The 16,287-nt window shown below is 40.8% G+C and overlaps 1 protein-coding gene across 2 annotated transcripts; it reads right to left on the bottom strand.

The window, feature by feature from the left end:
- Window positions 1–165: 165 nt before the first annotated feature.
- Window positions 166–15,886, bottom strand: CFAP206 (cilia and flagella associated protein 206). Of its 2 annotated transcripts, none has more exons than XM_053381419.1 (13): window positions 15,783–15,886; window positions 14,118–14,226; window positions 12,446–12,529; window positions 11,097–11,187; window positions 10,158–10,346; window positions 8,498–8,656; window positions 7,408–7,616; window positions 6,103–6,222; window positions 4,994–5,192; window positions 3,017–3,157; window positions 2,053–2,246; window positions 1,040–1,183; window positions 166–440 (listed from the first exon to the last, which is right to left on the bottom strand). In XM_053381419.1, the coding sequence occupies exons 2-13, from the start codon at window positions 14,223–14,225 to the stop codon at window positions 210–212; spliced, it is 1,869 nt and encodes a 622-aa protein (XP_053237394.1). In that variant the 5' UTR covers window position 14,226; window positions 15,783–15,886; the 3' UTR covers window positions 166–209. The 2 variants fall into 2 exon arrangements, with proteins under 2 accessions (XP_053237394.1, XP_053237395.1); XM_053381420.1 differs by lacking the exon at window positions 15,783–15,886 and adding an exon at window positions 15,559–15,673.
- Between the last annotated feature and the right edge of the window lie 401 nt (window positions 15,887–16,287).

Genomic DNA, 16,287 nt, shown 5'->3' with positions numbered 1-16,287 from the left:
GCAGTCCACAAATATAGCTAGTACTGCACCTTCCAATACAGGATGCTACAATGGGACAAGGCTGGGAATAGAAGACTCAACTTACCCATGATACCTTTCATCTGGCCCCATTAATGATACAAAGATTGCCTTTGAAATAATAGAACAAAAATGAGACACAATGAATTTGTTTTTTGTTTTTAAAGTTCATTTATTGAAGGACTTGTCATTTATGTTTCATCAACTGCTCTTGTTAAGTTGATTTTGATCATGTGGGTAGTTGGAGGTGTTCCTCCACGGAGACCAGCCAGGAAAATCTGAGGTTTGGGTACATTAGTATTGCTTTCACGCTTGGTCTGTGTGCCATTATCCTTCAGTGGGTACACCTGGCTGCAGTTGTCTCTTCTCATGTGACTTAGATTGGTCTGCACTGAGTGAGTTAGCTTTTGACGCAAGTTTGCCTGAATATAAAAAAAAAAGATAAAAGAATAATCACAGTTGCATTTAACATAATGTGAGATTATGTTAAAGGATTGCACTGCCTGAAAGACTTATAAATGATTTATACTTTCTTATCAAGGGTGGATTGAATAAACTGATCAAATTCTAGGATGTGTATAAAGCCTATGTCGACAATGAACTAGCAAGGGGAAAGCACTTTCCATTTCTTTGGTGCAAGATCAAGACTTCTTTTTGTTTGCCCAGGCATTTTAATTCATTTTACTGCCACTGCCTGCTTCATAGGTTTGTTACCTGTCAGTTTTATTGTTATGAAGGATATGTGATGTTTATATATTTATATATTTATATATTTATTTATATTATCATTATTGTACACCACCCAGACACAATGAAGGGGAGTTTAGACATTTTAAAGTAACAAAGTAAAAGCTTCAGCACGAATGTTGCACTATGCTATTCCAAACAAAGCTGAGAACAAAAGATGGAGGGGCTAAAAAATTTAAGGTCAAATGCATGGAGTTAAGTCTGAAAAGATCTGAGAGATAATTGTTATTTGTAGTTTGTCTGAACTAGTCTCTCAAATTATGTTGACACAAACCAGTTTGATGGCTTTTCTTCTCAGTTCCCATTCATTCCACTCATAGTTCTTCACAATATTTGGTGGCAAAATATGGACATCCGTCTGAGTACTGGTGTCACATTTTGTGATGGGTTTCATACTCTTCTTGTCTTTGGCTCTGATCTGTAACAACAACAAAAAGGAATAGCTATTTTTTATTTCCACATTTTCACCTTCCAACCAAGCATTAGATAAAAACTAAAAGGGAAGATATCTCAACACCACATCATTTAGCACACTTCCAGATGGGGCTGTTTGGAGTGTTGAGTGTACTGAACCAATGCATCCAACTACCACAAGCCACTCTGGAACTGTGCTATTCTCCATGCTAACTGCAGCCAAACCCACAATGAACTAGTAAGGACAAGACACTGCCAAAACAAGAAGTGTGGCACCAACCTTATGCATTAAGAAGTACCTCTTCTTTGAGATACTTCCTGATCAACTTATTGTATTATTAAAATGGTAGCTATATTGCTTTTGGAGCATAAGAACACAAGAGCCTGCTTCATCAGGCTAATGGCCCATCTAGTCCAGCATCCAGTACTCACTGTGGCCAACCTATGGGAAGCCCACAACCAGGACCAAGCACAAGAACACTCCTACGGTTCCCAGAAGCATACTGCATCCAACAGTTGAGACCAAACACAGTCATTGTGGTTAGTAGGCACTGATAGCCTTGTCCCCCATAAATTTGCCTACTCCCCTGTTAAAACCATCCAAGTTGGTGGACATCACTACCTCCTGTGGGACAGAACTCCACAGTTTAACTACATACTGTGTGAAGGAGTAGTTTCTCTTATCTCTTCTGAATCTCCCAACATTCAGCTTCCTTGGATATCTACACATTTTGAGAGGGAGAAGAACTTTCCTCTATCCACTTTCTCCATGCTATGCATAAGTTCTATCATATTGCCTCTTATTTGGCTTTACTCTAGAATGAAGCTTTCTTGGAGTGGCCTAAATAAGTAAAGGATAAATGTGTTGAATACCTGAGAATAAGGGGCAAGGGATTCAAATTGCTGATGAAGTTCAAGCAGCTGAATAAGCTCTGCAGATTCCTTTGCTTTTTCTGCAATCATCTTAACGCATTTCTCTGGATTCTTGGCAAAATTATATGCCGCTTCCTTGGAACTAAAGGCATAGTATTTCTCCCGAAACTTCAGGATTCCAACAGCAAGGTTCGCTGACAACAAAGCGCAAAAGAACACAGGATTTCTTCATGACATTCCTGATGCAGATTATAGTGTTTTCACTTCTGAAATTAAGAATGGCTCTAGTGTCTAACCTGTCTGAAAATTCAGTCAACTTTAAATCATGCTCTCCCCCAGCAAATCACTTTCTATGAACTAAGAACAAGACTAAAGTATTTCGTAGCTAATCCTGCATGATGTGGATTACATCAGTAAAAATAGTAATACCCTTTTAAAAATTGCACTGTTAAATTCTAGTTTCTTTGCTGGACAAACAAATACAAATTTATGCTTTGAATGGAATTCTAAACAGGGTGCTGTTAAAGCAGTGGAGGCTCCGACATCCCTCTTCTCTCCAACCAAGAGAATTAGTCTCCAATAGATCTCTTTCTGGCACTGATTGGCTTTGCCCTTTTGTCTTGTTGATATGTCTTCTTTTCGATTGTTTCTCTGTCCCAGCTACCATCGATCACTGTGTATACCAATTTTCTAATTCCCTTCCTCAGATTTATCTCCTGCTTGTCACTGTTCCTTCCCTCCTCACCCCCCACATTCCTACTGCCTCAAATTCTTCTCCATCTCCATTTTTAAGCCAAGCCCCAGTAGTTTGGGTGGCAGGCTCCTTATATGTCAGGTATTTTTATTTTATTTATACACCAAACTTCTATAAAACTAAAGCAAGGCAGTCTACAACTTAAAACATAATATGAAGCAGTAAGAATGCTCTTAAAAAGCAAACGGGACTTATCTACAATTGGCAAACCTGGGATAAGAAGACCATCTTTCACGGCAAAAGTGTAAGCACAAAACCCATGGTACTGAATTTGCACTTGGCTGAAATTAATGGTGGTTTCTGGGACGAGCCACTCTTCTACGGTAAAGTCAGCAGGATTTACTTTGCTATCTGAAATATTAAAAAAACCAGCAGCTTAGGATATATTTTCAGTATCAGAAAATGTGCTTCCAGACAGGTATTTATTGCAGGAGAAAATTGCTTATGCATGCAGATTTTTATTATTATTATTATTAGTTGCAATGTCCACACAATATTGTTGGTGTCGAAATGACAGAGTATATTTCCCCCACCCCCCAGCATTTAATCAAGATATTCCCTTTCTGGGGGGGGGGGGAATATGATGTTAAAAACCTGTTGCCAAGGACCCATTTGCTGTATCTCAATAACCCATTTGCAACATTGAGGTCCCACCTAGAAACACCCCAGATCATACTCATGTATACACATGGTTACTGGGGAAGGTTGAGACCACTGAATCCCATGGCACAAGTACCTAGTGAGGTACTGAATAATCTAGTATTTCATATTAGGTGGGAAGGTTCAGGGCAACTTTTATTTATTACTTATATCCACAATATTGGCCCTCAGAACAGCTCACAAAACATTTATTCTAAAACATATTTCCCCCCCCCCCAAATAATAACACAATTCATCTAGAAAGATGAGGCTATAGTGTGGCCTAGGAACAGTTTGCAGCACAGGAGGTTTTGATACTGCATTTTATTTTTTCTATTTTAATTTTCTGAGAGCAACCCAGAGAACATATGTTATTGGGCAACCATACAATTTTTTATTTATATCCCGCCCTCCCCAGCCGAAGCCGGGCTCAGAGCGGCTAACAACAGTAAAAGTAACACAATTTACATAAAATCCACAATCTATTAATTGAAATACATTCTAAAATCAATTCATTCTAAAATCAATTCAGAATCAAATTAATAGCAACCATTGGGCTAGAGTTCTATGAGGATTACCAAAGCAGGGGGTCAGACTGTGCCTTGGCCAAAGGCCTGATGGAACAGCTCTGTCTTACAGGCCCTGCGGAAAGATGTCAAGTCCTGCAGAGCCCTAGTCTCTTGTGACAGAGCATTCCACCAGATCAGGGTCATAGCCGAAAAAGCCCTGGCTCTGGTTGAGACCAGCCTAACCTCCCTGTGGCCTGGGACCTCCAAGCTGTTTTTGTTTGAAGACTGTATGGTCCTCCGTGGGACATACCAGGAGACGCGGTCCCGTAGGTACAAGGGTCCTAGGCTGCATAGGGCTTTAAAGGTTAAAACCAGCACCTTAAACCTGATCCTGTACTCCACCGAGAGCCAGTGCAGCTGGTATAGCACTGGGTAAATGCAATCCCATGGCGAGGACCCCGTAAGGCGTCTCACCGTGGCATTCTGCACCCGCTGGAGTTTCTGGGTCAGTCTCAAGGGCAGCTATATATATATAGCCGTAAGTGCATGACACATGGTAAAGGCAAAAGGTAAAGGATCCCTGGATGGTTAAGTCCAGTCAAGGCAACTATGGGGTATGGCGCTCATCTTGCTTCAGGCCGAGGGAGTTGGCGTTTGTCCACAGCTTTCTGCGTCATGTGGCCAGCCTGACTAAAACCGCTTCTGGCACAACGGGACACCACGACAGAAACCAGAGCGCACGGAAACACCGTTTACCTTCCCACCACAGCAGTACCCATTTATCTACTTGCATTGGTGTGCTTTTGAACTGCTAGGTTTGCAGGAGCTGGGACAGAGCAATGGGAGCTCACTCCGTTGTGGGGATTCGAACCGCCAACCTTCCAATCAGTAAGAGGCTCAGTGGTTTTTATGGCACATGATACTTATTTAGCAATAAAATGGAAGTTCTAGCTCTCAAAGGGCTAAGAATCTGAAGGTAGCAAGAGTATTCCATGGACTTTATACATTAATTCAAAATGCATAATTATGGTTTTAGTACCAGCACTTTCTTTTAACCTTTCTTCGTCAGTTTTTACAATAATATCTTCAAGAAGAGATTCCATCACATCTTCTGGAAAAATCACTGAGTGGGCTCCTAGGAACTGCTGGAGATTGATAGTCAAGTTATTGAGGAAACTCAGCACCAGGATCTCGTCTTGAAAACTGGTCCAAAGGTTAGAAAGTGCAATAAATATAGGCTGGAAGGGGGGGGGGGAAACAAAGAAATTGAAGTTGTATTTGCAAAATTATGCTGCCTGCTTGCCAAAAATATGTAGTCTGCTGTTCTTTATATATACTCCACAGGTGAGGAGACAAAAGCAGGGGGTGCAATTCATGATCTTAAACCCTAACAATTTTAATTGTAAAGGATTTTTGAAGGAATATTTACACTCTCTCCTTAACATGCATCCCTGATTTCTTTATGTTATTTCTAGCACAGCATAGGACCAAAGACTATCACAGTGCCAGGATATATACTCCTTGTATACAATAAAGCAATAGATTCCTCTGATGAAAGTTAAACAGAGAACAGGGAATTTTCATGCTGTTAAATTGACAGCATGTACAAACCTACAGAACTTACAGTACTTTCTTTTTTAGCAGCTCTGTACAAACCCACAAATCTGTACAAACCTACAGAACTTACAGTACTTTCTTTTTTAGCAGCTCTGTGTAAAATCCTAGAGACAAACTTGCTACGATGACAGGAGATCTGATGTCCTGCAGGGTTTTTTGTTTTAAATAAAGCTGCATGAAGATGCAGGGTGGGTTAATTCTCCCCTGTCCCTGTAATGGATTATTTTCCCAATCTGAATACCCCACCCCAATATGCTCTATGGTATCATATGGGCACTGTATGCTTTGTTGTATGCAGCAAATAATAGTTCCTGGGGGCAGTTGAAATTGGGAAAACATCGGGAGGGGAGGGGAGGGTCAAGACCCCTCTCTCAGCACTATCAACAAGCTCAAAACTCCCTTGGACTAGCTGAACAGAAAGGCAAGGATCCAGGCTCTCTCTGTCTCTCGGTGTAAAAGAGGTCTGTGTCACTAACTCAGCACACAAACACAAGCTAGTCCTTTTTACATTCTAGCAATTTAGGAACTTACATAAACCAGAGACGTAGGCACTGCTGTCTTTGCCTGAACAATACTTTTTAAGTGCTCCATCTGTGCTGCAAACTGCTTCTGCATCATATCAACTTCTTGTGCACATGTGATCACATCAGACTGAAAAGACAGCATACAGCAGATTACCAATGGAAATTCAGGACATTTCCACAGTTCATTGAATCTACCACATCTACCTTAGCTCGTTGAGTGGCCTTGAGGCAGTCAGTATGTCCAAGCCTAACCAAAGTCCCAGGGTTGTTGTGAGGATAAATAATAGGACAAAGCAGGGGCAGGGAGAGAACCATGTATGCCATCTTGAGCTCTTTAAATGAAATACGGGATGGAATACACACACACACACACATATTGACAATCTCCAATTAGATTCTCAGTCATCTGGACATGTACTCCTATATTGCTATGTACTGCAGAGAATGACACTTCTTTTCCAAAGTGCACGAAAGAGAGTTCAGTCCAACTTGGAACCTTGTACAATTCTCTACCAACTAAAAGTTGGTTTCTTAAATTGAACCTGCCCCTCCCCACTTGGCTCTTCTTCATCTGGTGGCAACATAGTTGGGAGGGGGTAGCTAGCTGTGCCAGGGAGGTGAATTAATAAAATAATAATAATAATAATAATAATAATAATAATAATAATAATAATAATAATAATACAATTTCTATACTGCCCTTCATCCAAAGATCACATGGCAGTTTGCAATATAAGAACACAAAAATACATACCAAAGTGACAAACGAAAACAATACTCCCCACCGCCACAGTTTAAAAGGCCACAGATTGTTTAATTAGCCAAAGGCCTGGGAGAAGAGGCATGTTTTTGCCTAGTGTCTAAAGATATGTACCAAAGGAATGATAATCAACTGAAGCCTCCATGAGAGGTCCAGAGGGTGGCAACATGAAAACAGGCCTTTTCTATGGTGGCTCCCTGTTTGTGGAACGTTCTCCCCAGGAAGGCTCACCTGGCTCCTTCATTACAGATCTTTAGGCACAAGCGATAACATTCTTCTTCAACTAGGCCATTCACTGATTAAACAGTCTGTGGCCTTTTAAATGTCTCAGGGGAGTGGGTGGATTATAGGTGGTTTTTTGTTTTGTTTTGTATTTGGGTTTTTAATTTATTTTTTATGTTGCAAACTGCGACATAAAAATCTGTGATCTTCAAATGAAGGGCAATACTGTATATAAATTTAATAAGCATAGTTATAAGTATACAAAAAGCTTACGGGCACAATGTATATGCAAGCATTCTAGAAGGGATGCAAAGTATAAAACAATCTTACCAGAATGATGCAGAGGAAAGCCTCGTGTTGTCTCACGTTGTACAGGACTTCTTTTAACATTGTCGTTTTAAGTTCTATCTCAGCATTTTGACTCAGGTGCATCATTTCAATCAAGGCTGTGTATTGGTACGCCAAATCCTTGGAAGCTTGCAGTTCTATTTCTATATGGTGGTTGGCTGCTGGGATAGCTTCATTCAGAATAGCTGGTACTATTGACACAGGGTTGGTTTGAAACATATAGAAGGGGCATGGCAGTAATTACTAAGCATGCCAACCTCAAATTCAGTAACTAACCACAAGCATTTTCCCCACCTATTTCTGTCTAAAATAAACAGGGCTGACATCCGAAGAGATGCATGGAGCCTTCCATATGAGCACACCAAGGCTTTTGTGGGTTCCCTTCCACTTGAAGCCCCTTGCATGCCCTGAAAGGTCTCTCCTGAGGACTGAGAGAACCTCAGAAGAGCATCCAACATAGTTTGAATGACTGCAGACAAGACTGGGCATCTGCAAAAGGACTCTTAAGCACACATTGGTGGCATCTTTGGATCCTGGTTTGGGTCAATAACCTTTTAAAAGTACTAGGTTTTAGTCAATAAACTATCATATGTTAACTGACTTTTCCACCTTGCTTCTCCTAGTTCCAAAAATAAGCATCTGAAGTAGTATGTTGTCACCTCTGAAAGCTCACACTATTTTTCTAATACGAAACTTATTTAAAGTTAGTCTCATGGTGAGACTAAAAAACATTTCTTTTTTCTCTCAGGGGGCTAACACGGCTTTCTATTTTATATAAATATATAAAAATCCTATGAAAGGCTTTACAACAAGCCAATTTAACAGAGTTTTTAATAGATAATACAGTACAGATTATCAATTTTGAAGATATTCAGTAAAGTTAACCTGCAGCTGAACAGCATGTTATCACATCTCATTTGGAAGATCAACTTAAATGCTGTATTTGCATGAAGCAATTCAGATGGGACTACTAGTGATCAGCCAGCACTGAGCATTTTTGCACATTTTAAAGTGGCTTAAATGGCTAATGCAGACACATCATCAAGTTTAGCACCTACTAGTATATACCTACACTCATCAATGCCTTCTCCTCCCTTCCCACACTCCTTGTTGAATAGCCGAATTCCTGTGACAATCATGGTGAGCTCCTTCAACTGCCTCTCTTTCTCCTTCTTTGAAAGGGAGAGGAAAGCAGCAAGTTCTGTTTGAGGGAAGACACTCTGCAGGGCAGCTGTAAAATATTAAAAGTGGAAAATGTCATACAAAAAAAAAAGGCAGACAACAGCTGTAACATCAAATAAAACAGAAAGGTGAGGGGACGAGACCACAATTTGTTCACATTGGGTTGCTTCCAGTCGGGGCTTCGTTTTGCAAATCAATCATTTAGGTATCACCAACAGGTAACTGGTGTGGGTGTATCTTACTGGATTTTCCATGGAAACGCCCCTAGTATAGTAAGATACTTATTCACATTTGAGATCCCACTATGTTGGAGATCATGTCTTGAATCCTAAGAACTGTGAATGTTCTGTTTGTGGAATGGGAATTTCTCAATCTTTTTCTTCCTGTTGCAGCCCCTTTGCATGCCCCCCCTCCTCTGGACATAGTTAAGTATAAAGTATTTTAACTTACCAAGAGCTATAAAATGCTAAATCTTATGACGGCTGAAGAGGATAATCAATAAACTAACACTCAACATAAACTGAAATCGTTATGGACAAAGCTACGTGTGTTAAACTGCCCCACCCCCCTCTCTCTCTAAAAAAAAAAGTGTGTCAAGAGCCTCTACAGAATTTAGAGACTTTTAACACACTTTCCCCCTCCAGTATAAATGTCAGTGAATAAGGCCATTGGGAGACAGTTGCTAATTCTGCGCTACTAATTCTCCTTCCAAGAGGTAAGAGTCTGAATAATTTGGACTCGGGGACTGAGGGGGTTAAGGACCTGAAGAGTGTAAGGAGAGATTAGGATGGAGATGAATGACATGCAAGAGTAAGTGGTCAAGGAATATCATCAGGGGGATGGAGGCTTGGAGGGAAGTATGGAGTTGTGCAAGGCATTAAAGCAGACAACCAGACTACAAGTTCTGCATGAACTACCTAGAATCTCAGGTATAGAATCTTGTATGCAGAATAGTATAATGCCCTTATCAGCAATTAGTTTGAATGGAAGGCCACAGTGAGTAAGGAGGTGAATGGCCAGCTTGGGCAGTTGTCAAGTGCCAAGAACCCCACCACTGCTCCCTTGACACAATACTTGTGACTTGGATAATACACAGCACAGGGGCTGTGTCCTTCTGTCTGCATCCCTTCTTGCTGTGTTGAATGCTGCTTCAGAAGATCTCCATATCTTCAGGAAAGGGTTGGATGGTTGCTTGCATTTGGCCTGTTGGATATGTGAAGTGTCTTTTTCTGGCTCTCAGATTATGTTCTATTCTCAGACTGGTTTTGCTATCTGGAGCAGATATTTGTATACGTGCTTTTGAGTGTTTTCTTTGAATTTTTTTACCGGGGAGGTATACATACTCTGGATTCTTTCTAGATTTGCTGTGAACTGCCAAAGGTACATACTGAGGCACAAAGGCAGCATACAAATACTTCAAAACAAAAGAAAGTAAAAAGACAGTCCCCCAACTAGCCACCGCTTGTCGCTCAGTTCCTATGCAATGACTACCACAGTAAAGTGCATATTGGCAAAACTCTTCACGGCATATATCTGAAACAGTTACCAACCAGTTGCCTCTCTAATGACCTTGATGTCTGTAGGGGATCCAAGGCCAGAGCGCAGCAGGACATAGCTGACAATTTTTCGATAAACACTTTCCAATTCCTCTCTGGTACGAGCACGGCTATCTGTAATTTCTCTGCCCACTGGAGCAAGGCGAGAATCCAAAACACGATGCTGTTCCTTGATTAACTCAACTAAGAGGAAACACAGAGGACGATACAAAAGCAAGTTATATCACTGGCGCCACCTGCATGCTTCAGCAGACCACATAGTGATGCAGATTTCATTAGACTTGATAGTTTTTCAGTTACACATCAGTTGTAACCCCAAGGCACAGACAGCCAAAAGACATGCATAGGCATCAACAGACTTTCAACTTAGCTAGTTGAAAATGCCCATATTTCACATGCTTAAATCCTCCCATGCTCTTCTCGTTCTGAGGGCTGCCATCCTAAGGCATTATCTAGTGATCATGCTGAGATTTACATACAAGTAATCACACATAGGACTGCACTATGTAACATAATTGCACAAACTCAGTTGTAGGTAAATTGAGACAGTGGAATGTATCGGTTCCATTTATTTGGTATAGGATATAACTTTTAAAAAACCACAAATGCACTTCCAGGATTTTAAATGCACAATAAATATTAACTGTTCTAATGTTAAGTAAATGTTGAATATTTTTAAAAGAGGCAATTTAATTTATAACCTCCTTATAGATTGCATCTCTTAGCATGTTCACATATTATTGGATTTGCTGTTTCATTGTATTACAGTACTATAAGTTTTCACATGTAGCAAGAATAGATACATTGCGGCTGCAATCCCATGTAAATTTACTAGACAGCAAGTCCTCTTGAACACAGTGTGACTTCTGAATAAGCATGCATAGGATTGTACCATCACCATATTCACATTAAATTACTCCACACATTGATTACCTCGACTGATATAGTTCATATCAAAATAAACTTGCATCTTAATAGTGTCCAGGGATGGATTGCTTGTGTCAAGCAGTCTTTCAATGGAAAGCTAAAAAGAGAAAATGTTGATGTAAGTTATTTCAAGCCCCTTAACTAATTATTAAAATAATATTACCGTTGGGCACCTGGAAACATTATGCTACAGAATTTATACATGTGAAACAGAATCCATCAGTTTAATAGTTTTAAAAAATAAGGTGCCCTTTGCTTAAACATTACATGAGAAAACAAATTAAGGGGCTGAGAAGCACCACTGCAAGAACAAAATGTTGCGTTGCCATAATGTAGCTTCAAGACACAAAACGTTCATAGTTTTTGTAATTTACTTGTTCCTAAATAGCATAATAAGTGGACTGCTGCGTGGAGTTGAATAATATGGATTAGATTTTTTGCTATTGCCTGATTCCAGGTGGCTGCATGAACTTTGAAGTGAACATAGCTTCATGAAGCTACTCATTCTCAATACAGAGAGCAGGCAAGCAGCTCAACACACTCTAAAGCAGCAAATATGCAGCCCTCAGCCTTGAAACCAATAATCCCTTCTACACAAGCAGTCTCATATACCACTGCATGCAGCCTGTTGCTGCATAATACAGCAGCACTAGGCTGCGGACACACAGAGAGATTTGTTGCTTGAAATGCTAGTTCACTAGTGGCAATGAACTAGTCTAACCACCTTAAAATCTATCTAACATATCTAACAACCTCAAAATCACACACAGGAGGCTTTCTTTAGAACAAAGAACATTTTCATATTTCAGGTGTCCTACACACCTCAAAAGGGCATGTATCACAGTTTGAAGCAATGATATATGTATGTAGCTGTGCTTATAAAGCCATTTATGTGAGGCATATTTTAAATTCTACTTATTATGGCTGAATGCATTAAGTGTCATCTGCTCGCCAAATTTCCATTACATTGAAATCAAACGTTATATTTTGTGTTCATCAACTGGGTATACAAAATTATGATCCAATTGTGCAGGTTTGGAGAAGCAGTTGGGGGAGATTTCAACGGATAATGAGAAAATGGACAGCAGTCAAAGGTTTATCACTGAGAGATATGTGGCTTTAGATGACTCTGAGAGCATAGGCTTTAAATGATTTTGTGGTCTGAAACATAATTTGGTAAACACTATACACAAAACAATAATTTAGGCTGCAATCCTGAGTAGAGTTAGGCTGCTTAATTCCCACAGACTTCATGAGTTGCTTGAAAGACTGCTTTAATTTGTTGATAAGTCTTAGTAAGTTCATTGAAATCAGTATAAAAATAGTTAAACAAATGTTTAGATTCACAAAATTACCTTAATAAGTTTTTGCACATCAGCCTTTGTAAGGGTCCTGTCCACATTAAATCCATTCCTTGGATCCAATACAACAGCTTTCACCTATAAGTAAAAAGAAACAAAAAAGAAAAAGAAAAAACACCAGGCTTCCAGTTAAATATTTATCTTGTGCTCTTAAAGATATATTACTGCCAAATACAACTGCAGAATAAAACAGATTAAATGTCCCAACTGCTCAAGGTTTCCCCACTAAATGTCATTTCCCAGTTTAATTTAATAATAATAATAATAATAATAATAATAATAATAATAATAATAATTTATTATTTATACCCCGCCCATCTGGCTGGGCCTCCCCAGCCACTCTGGGCGGCTTCCATAAAAACCAAAAATACAGTAAAATATCACACGTTAAAAACTTCCCTGAACAGGGCTGCCTTAAGATGTCTTCTGAATGTCAGGTAGTTGTTTATCTCTTTGACATCTGCTGGAAGGGCATTCCACAGGGCGGGCGCCACTACCGAGAAGGCCCTCTGCCTGGTTCCCTGTAGCTTTGCTTCTCGCAATGAGGGAACCGCCAGAAGGCCCTCGGCGCTAGACCTCAGCGTCCGGGCAGAATGATGGGGGTGGAGACGCTCCTTCAGGTATACTGGGTATAATAGGCATGAGGACTAACTTCCTGGTCCTAGCAAGCATACTTACTTGGAAATTTTATCAAAATCAATGGGAACTAAAAATGATTTTAAAATATGCAATAAATGGTTGAGTGGTTAATTTATCATTCTATTAAATAAAATAAAATATAGAGCAGAGCCCCAGAGGTACAGCCCTTATGGTGGCACTGGATAGAAGCAACCCAGTATGAGGTTTTATTCTGCTCTCAGTTCTAGCCTCCTTTAAAACATTGCTTGGAGAAGTGTGGTTGTGAGCTCCAGAGAACAAATATAGGGGCCTCATTCCCGGCATTTGGGGAAGTAAATACAAATGTCATCATTACCTGCCCAGCTCACGAAGCAAAATGCTAGAGCAGGTGTACTACTGTGGAAAGTACAAGAAGCAATGAGTCTTTCCCAGTCTGCAAGTGGAGGTGGAGCACTGCTATTGCGGCTAGTAGCCACTGAATGAATACTCTTCTCAAACCATCCAGGTAGGTGGTCCTCATTGCTTCATTTGGAAGTGTGTTCCTCAGTTTAACTATGTGCTGCGTGAAAAAGCATCTTCTTTTGTGTGTCCTGAACCTTTCAACGTTCAGCTTCCTTAGTTGTCCATGGGTTCTAGAGTTCCAAGGGTTGCCTGCATAACTCTTGTGTTACAGTGGTACATCAGGTTAAGAACTTAATTCATTCTGGAGGTCTGCTCTTAATCTGAGACTGTTCTTAACCTGAAGCACCACTTTAGCTAATGGGGCCTCCTGCTGCTGCCGCACCGCCGGAGCATGATTTCTGTTCTCATCCTGAAGCAAAGTTCTTAACCTGAGGTAATATTTCTGGGTTAGCGGAGTCTGTAACCTGAAACGTATGCAACCTGAAGCGTATGTAACCTGAGGTACCACTGTACTTGCATTTTAGCCCCAAGACAATCGTGTTTTGTGATGTTCTGTTCCATTAGCATTATTTTAATGCCACAGGAGTGACATGTTAACATGACTAGAAAGCAGTGTTTGAAACTCCCAAGTGTATTTTGCACTTACCATGAATGCCACCAGAGTTTCTGATACGGTTTGACCTTTCATGGCACATTCTTGTCCTATTTCACGGATGATATTCTTTATGACACTTTCAGCTTGAGAGTGAGTCATTCTGCATTATCAAGATATGAAGGGCTCATGTTGTTACAATACATGGTAATTTTTTTCACAGAATAACTGACAGTATTGTGATTGCACATTCAATTAAAACTTCCTCAATCTTTTAAGTTTTCAAGAAGCTGCCTACTTCTGCATAAAGACACAATATACTATATAATACTTTAGTTAGGGATTATACATACCTGTATCTTAATTGAGATTTGAAATTGTGCATTTTTGAGAAAAAGGGAGGCATGCTTGACACTCTTTTTGAGCATACCTCAAGCCATGGAAGGCTTCAGTTTATGTATTTCTAAAATGTATCAGGCCTTGTTCATGTGAACTAGCTATGGCATTTAACTTTATCAGTTGCCTTTTGGAAAAAAAACAAAAAACCTTTGTTCAAGCTGATGTAATAAAATAGATAATCCTGATTTTATGAGATGAAATTATAATTATTTTTGTGTTTTACATGTTCTTATTCCATTCTTCCACCTTTTTTCTTAAACTTATAATTAAGAGCTAGAGTGTGTGTGTATAAATATATACACACACACACACCTTATTTGCTGTGTGTATGTATATCTTAATATTTACTATGATTTATTCACTATTATGGATATTGATGTTTATGTGATTAATAATAATAAAAATCATATTATGTAAACAAGATGGGTGGATGGGAGCGTGCCTTGCTGGATCCAAGGAACAGCCGGGAACATTGGCTCCTGATGGTTCCTTTGGAGTCCCATCTTTACCCACGCCATATCTGATGTCATGCATGGTATCAGGTGTGGGATGTGTGGGTATGACTTCCTAAAAATGGCCTGGTGGGCCATGTTTGGTACATGGGTCTGAGGTTCCCCACCACTGTACTATCAGTGACAAGAGTGAGAATTCCTGACTCCCAGGCAATTTAAGCCAAAATATTACAAAAATACACAGCTACAAGAAAAATGTTGGCACTCGTGGCAGAGTTGCCTGGCTGTGTCCCGTCCTTGGGCTCCACATTACATTATTTGGGCTTCCAGAGTTAATTACAGCCCATGCCTTTTTTAAATGTTGGGGAGGGGTGCAGGTTTATTGGGTTGTTTTTGTTATCTATTTTGTGATTTTATGTTGTAACTGCCCTGAGACCTGCGGATATAGGGCGGTATACAAATTTACTACTACTATTATTATTATTATTAGTGGTATAAACAGCGCTCTATTCCCCCCTTTCTCCTCCCGCTTGGTGGGGTTCCTTTGCCCCTCAGCTGTGCGGCAGACATGAAGAAATTCAACAGATGCTTAATTCTCTCTCTCTCCCCCCCCCTCCAGAAGTGCAGCAGCGGGAAAACTTCACCTGTGTAATTTCTTTGTTCTCTATAGCAAGGAAACGCACCAGAGTCCTGAGCAGATGGGGGAAGGGGATACTGGCGACCCTCTTGAAGGAATTTAACAAGATGTGGTCTGCCATCCCGCTCACCTGGCTCCAGTAAAACTCTCCCCCCCCCCGCCACTCCTTGACTTTCCCGTCTCTGTAATTAACAACAGTCTCTCCCCCCCAAGACGAGCACGGAGATTTACCTGCCTCTCCCCTCCCGCCTCACGCGGCGCCCTCGGAGCCTCCAGTCTCGGCCCCTGAAAGGGAAGAAGCGCCCGCGTCGTGTTTCCGCTGAAGAGCCGCGTCTCCATGGAGACCGCCGGGGCCTAGGAGGTAGGCGGAGCTAGAAGGCCGGAGGCGGCGCGGTCTTAGGTCAGGCTCAGTGGTCTTCGGAATGAGCGCACACGTGTTCGCTGGGGAACTTAACCCACCTCCCGACCTATTGTCCCCACGCTTGCCTACCCCACTGTCCTCCCCTGTTTCTCACATACACACACACCCGTTGCATCCATGGGCGTAGCTAGAGGGGTTTTTTGGTGTGGGGCAGGACTTGGTTAGGGGAGGCAGGACTTTTGTGGGGGAGCAGGACCGACGTGATTGGTCAGTTAGTTAAGTATTTCTATTGTTTTACTTGATCTGGGGGGAGGGCAGCTGCCCCCGTCCGCCCTGGCAATGCCTATGGTTGACAGGACACGGTGCGAATCGTAA

The sequence above is a fragment of the Podarcis raffonei genome, chromosome 3, assembly GCF_027172205.1.
Source record: "Podarcis raffonei isolate rPodRaf1 chromosome 3, rPodRaf1.pri, whole genome shotgun sequence".
Classification (NCBI taxonomy): domain Eukaryota; kingdom Metazoa; phylum Chordata; class Lepidosauria; order Squamata; family Lacertidae; genus Podarcis; species Podarcis raffonei.
The sequence above is the reverse complement of the archived record's forward strand: the minus strand, read 5'-3'. Positions and strand labels throughout refer to the sequence as shown.

Bases quoted from the DNA above. Each gene is read 5' to 3' on its own strand.
- CFAP206 (XM_053381419.1), bottom strand. From the start codon at position 14,225: ATGACTCACTCTCAAGCTGAAAGTGTCATAAAGAATATCATCCGTGAA. The intron at 8,657-10,157 runs GTTGGTAACTGT...AATATTTTACAG, and splicing joins GGTCATTAGAGAGGCAACTG to CTGCCCTGCAGAGTGTCTTC. The intron at 1,184-2,052 runs GTATTCAACACA...TTGTTGTTACAG, and splicing joins CCCTTGCCCCTTATTCTCAG to ATCAGAGCCAAAGACAAGAA.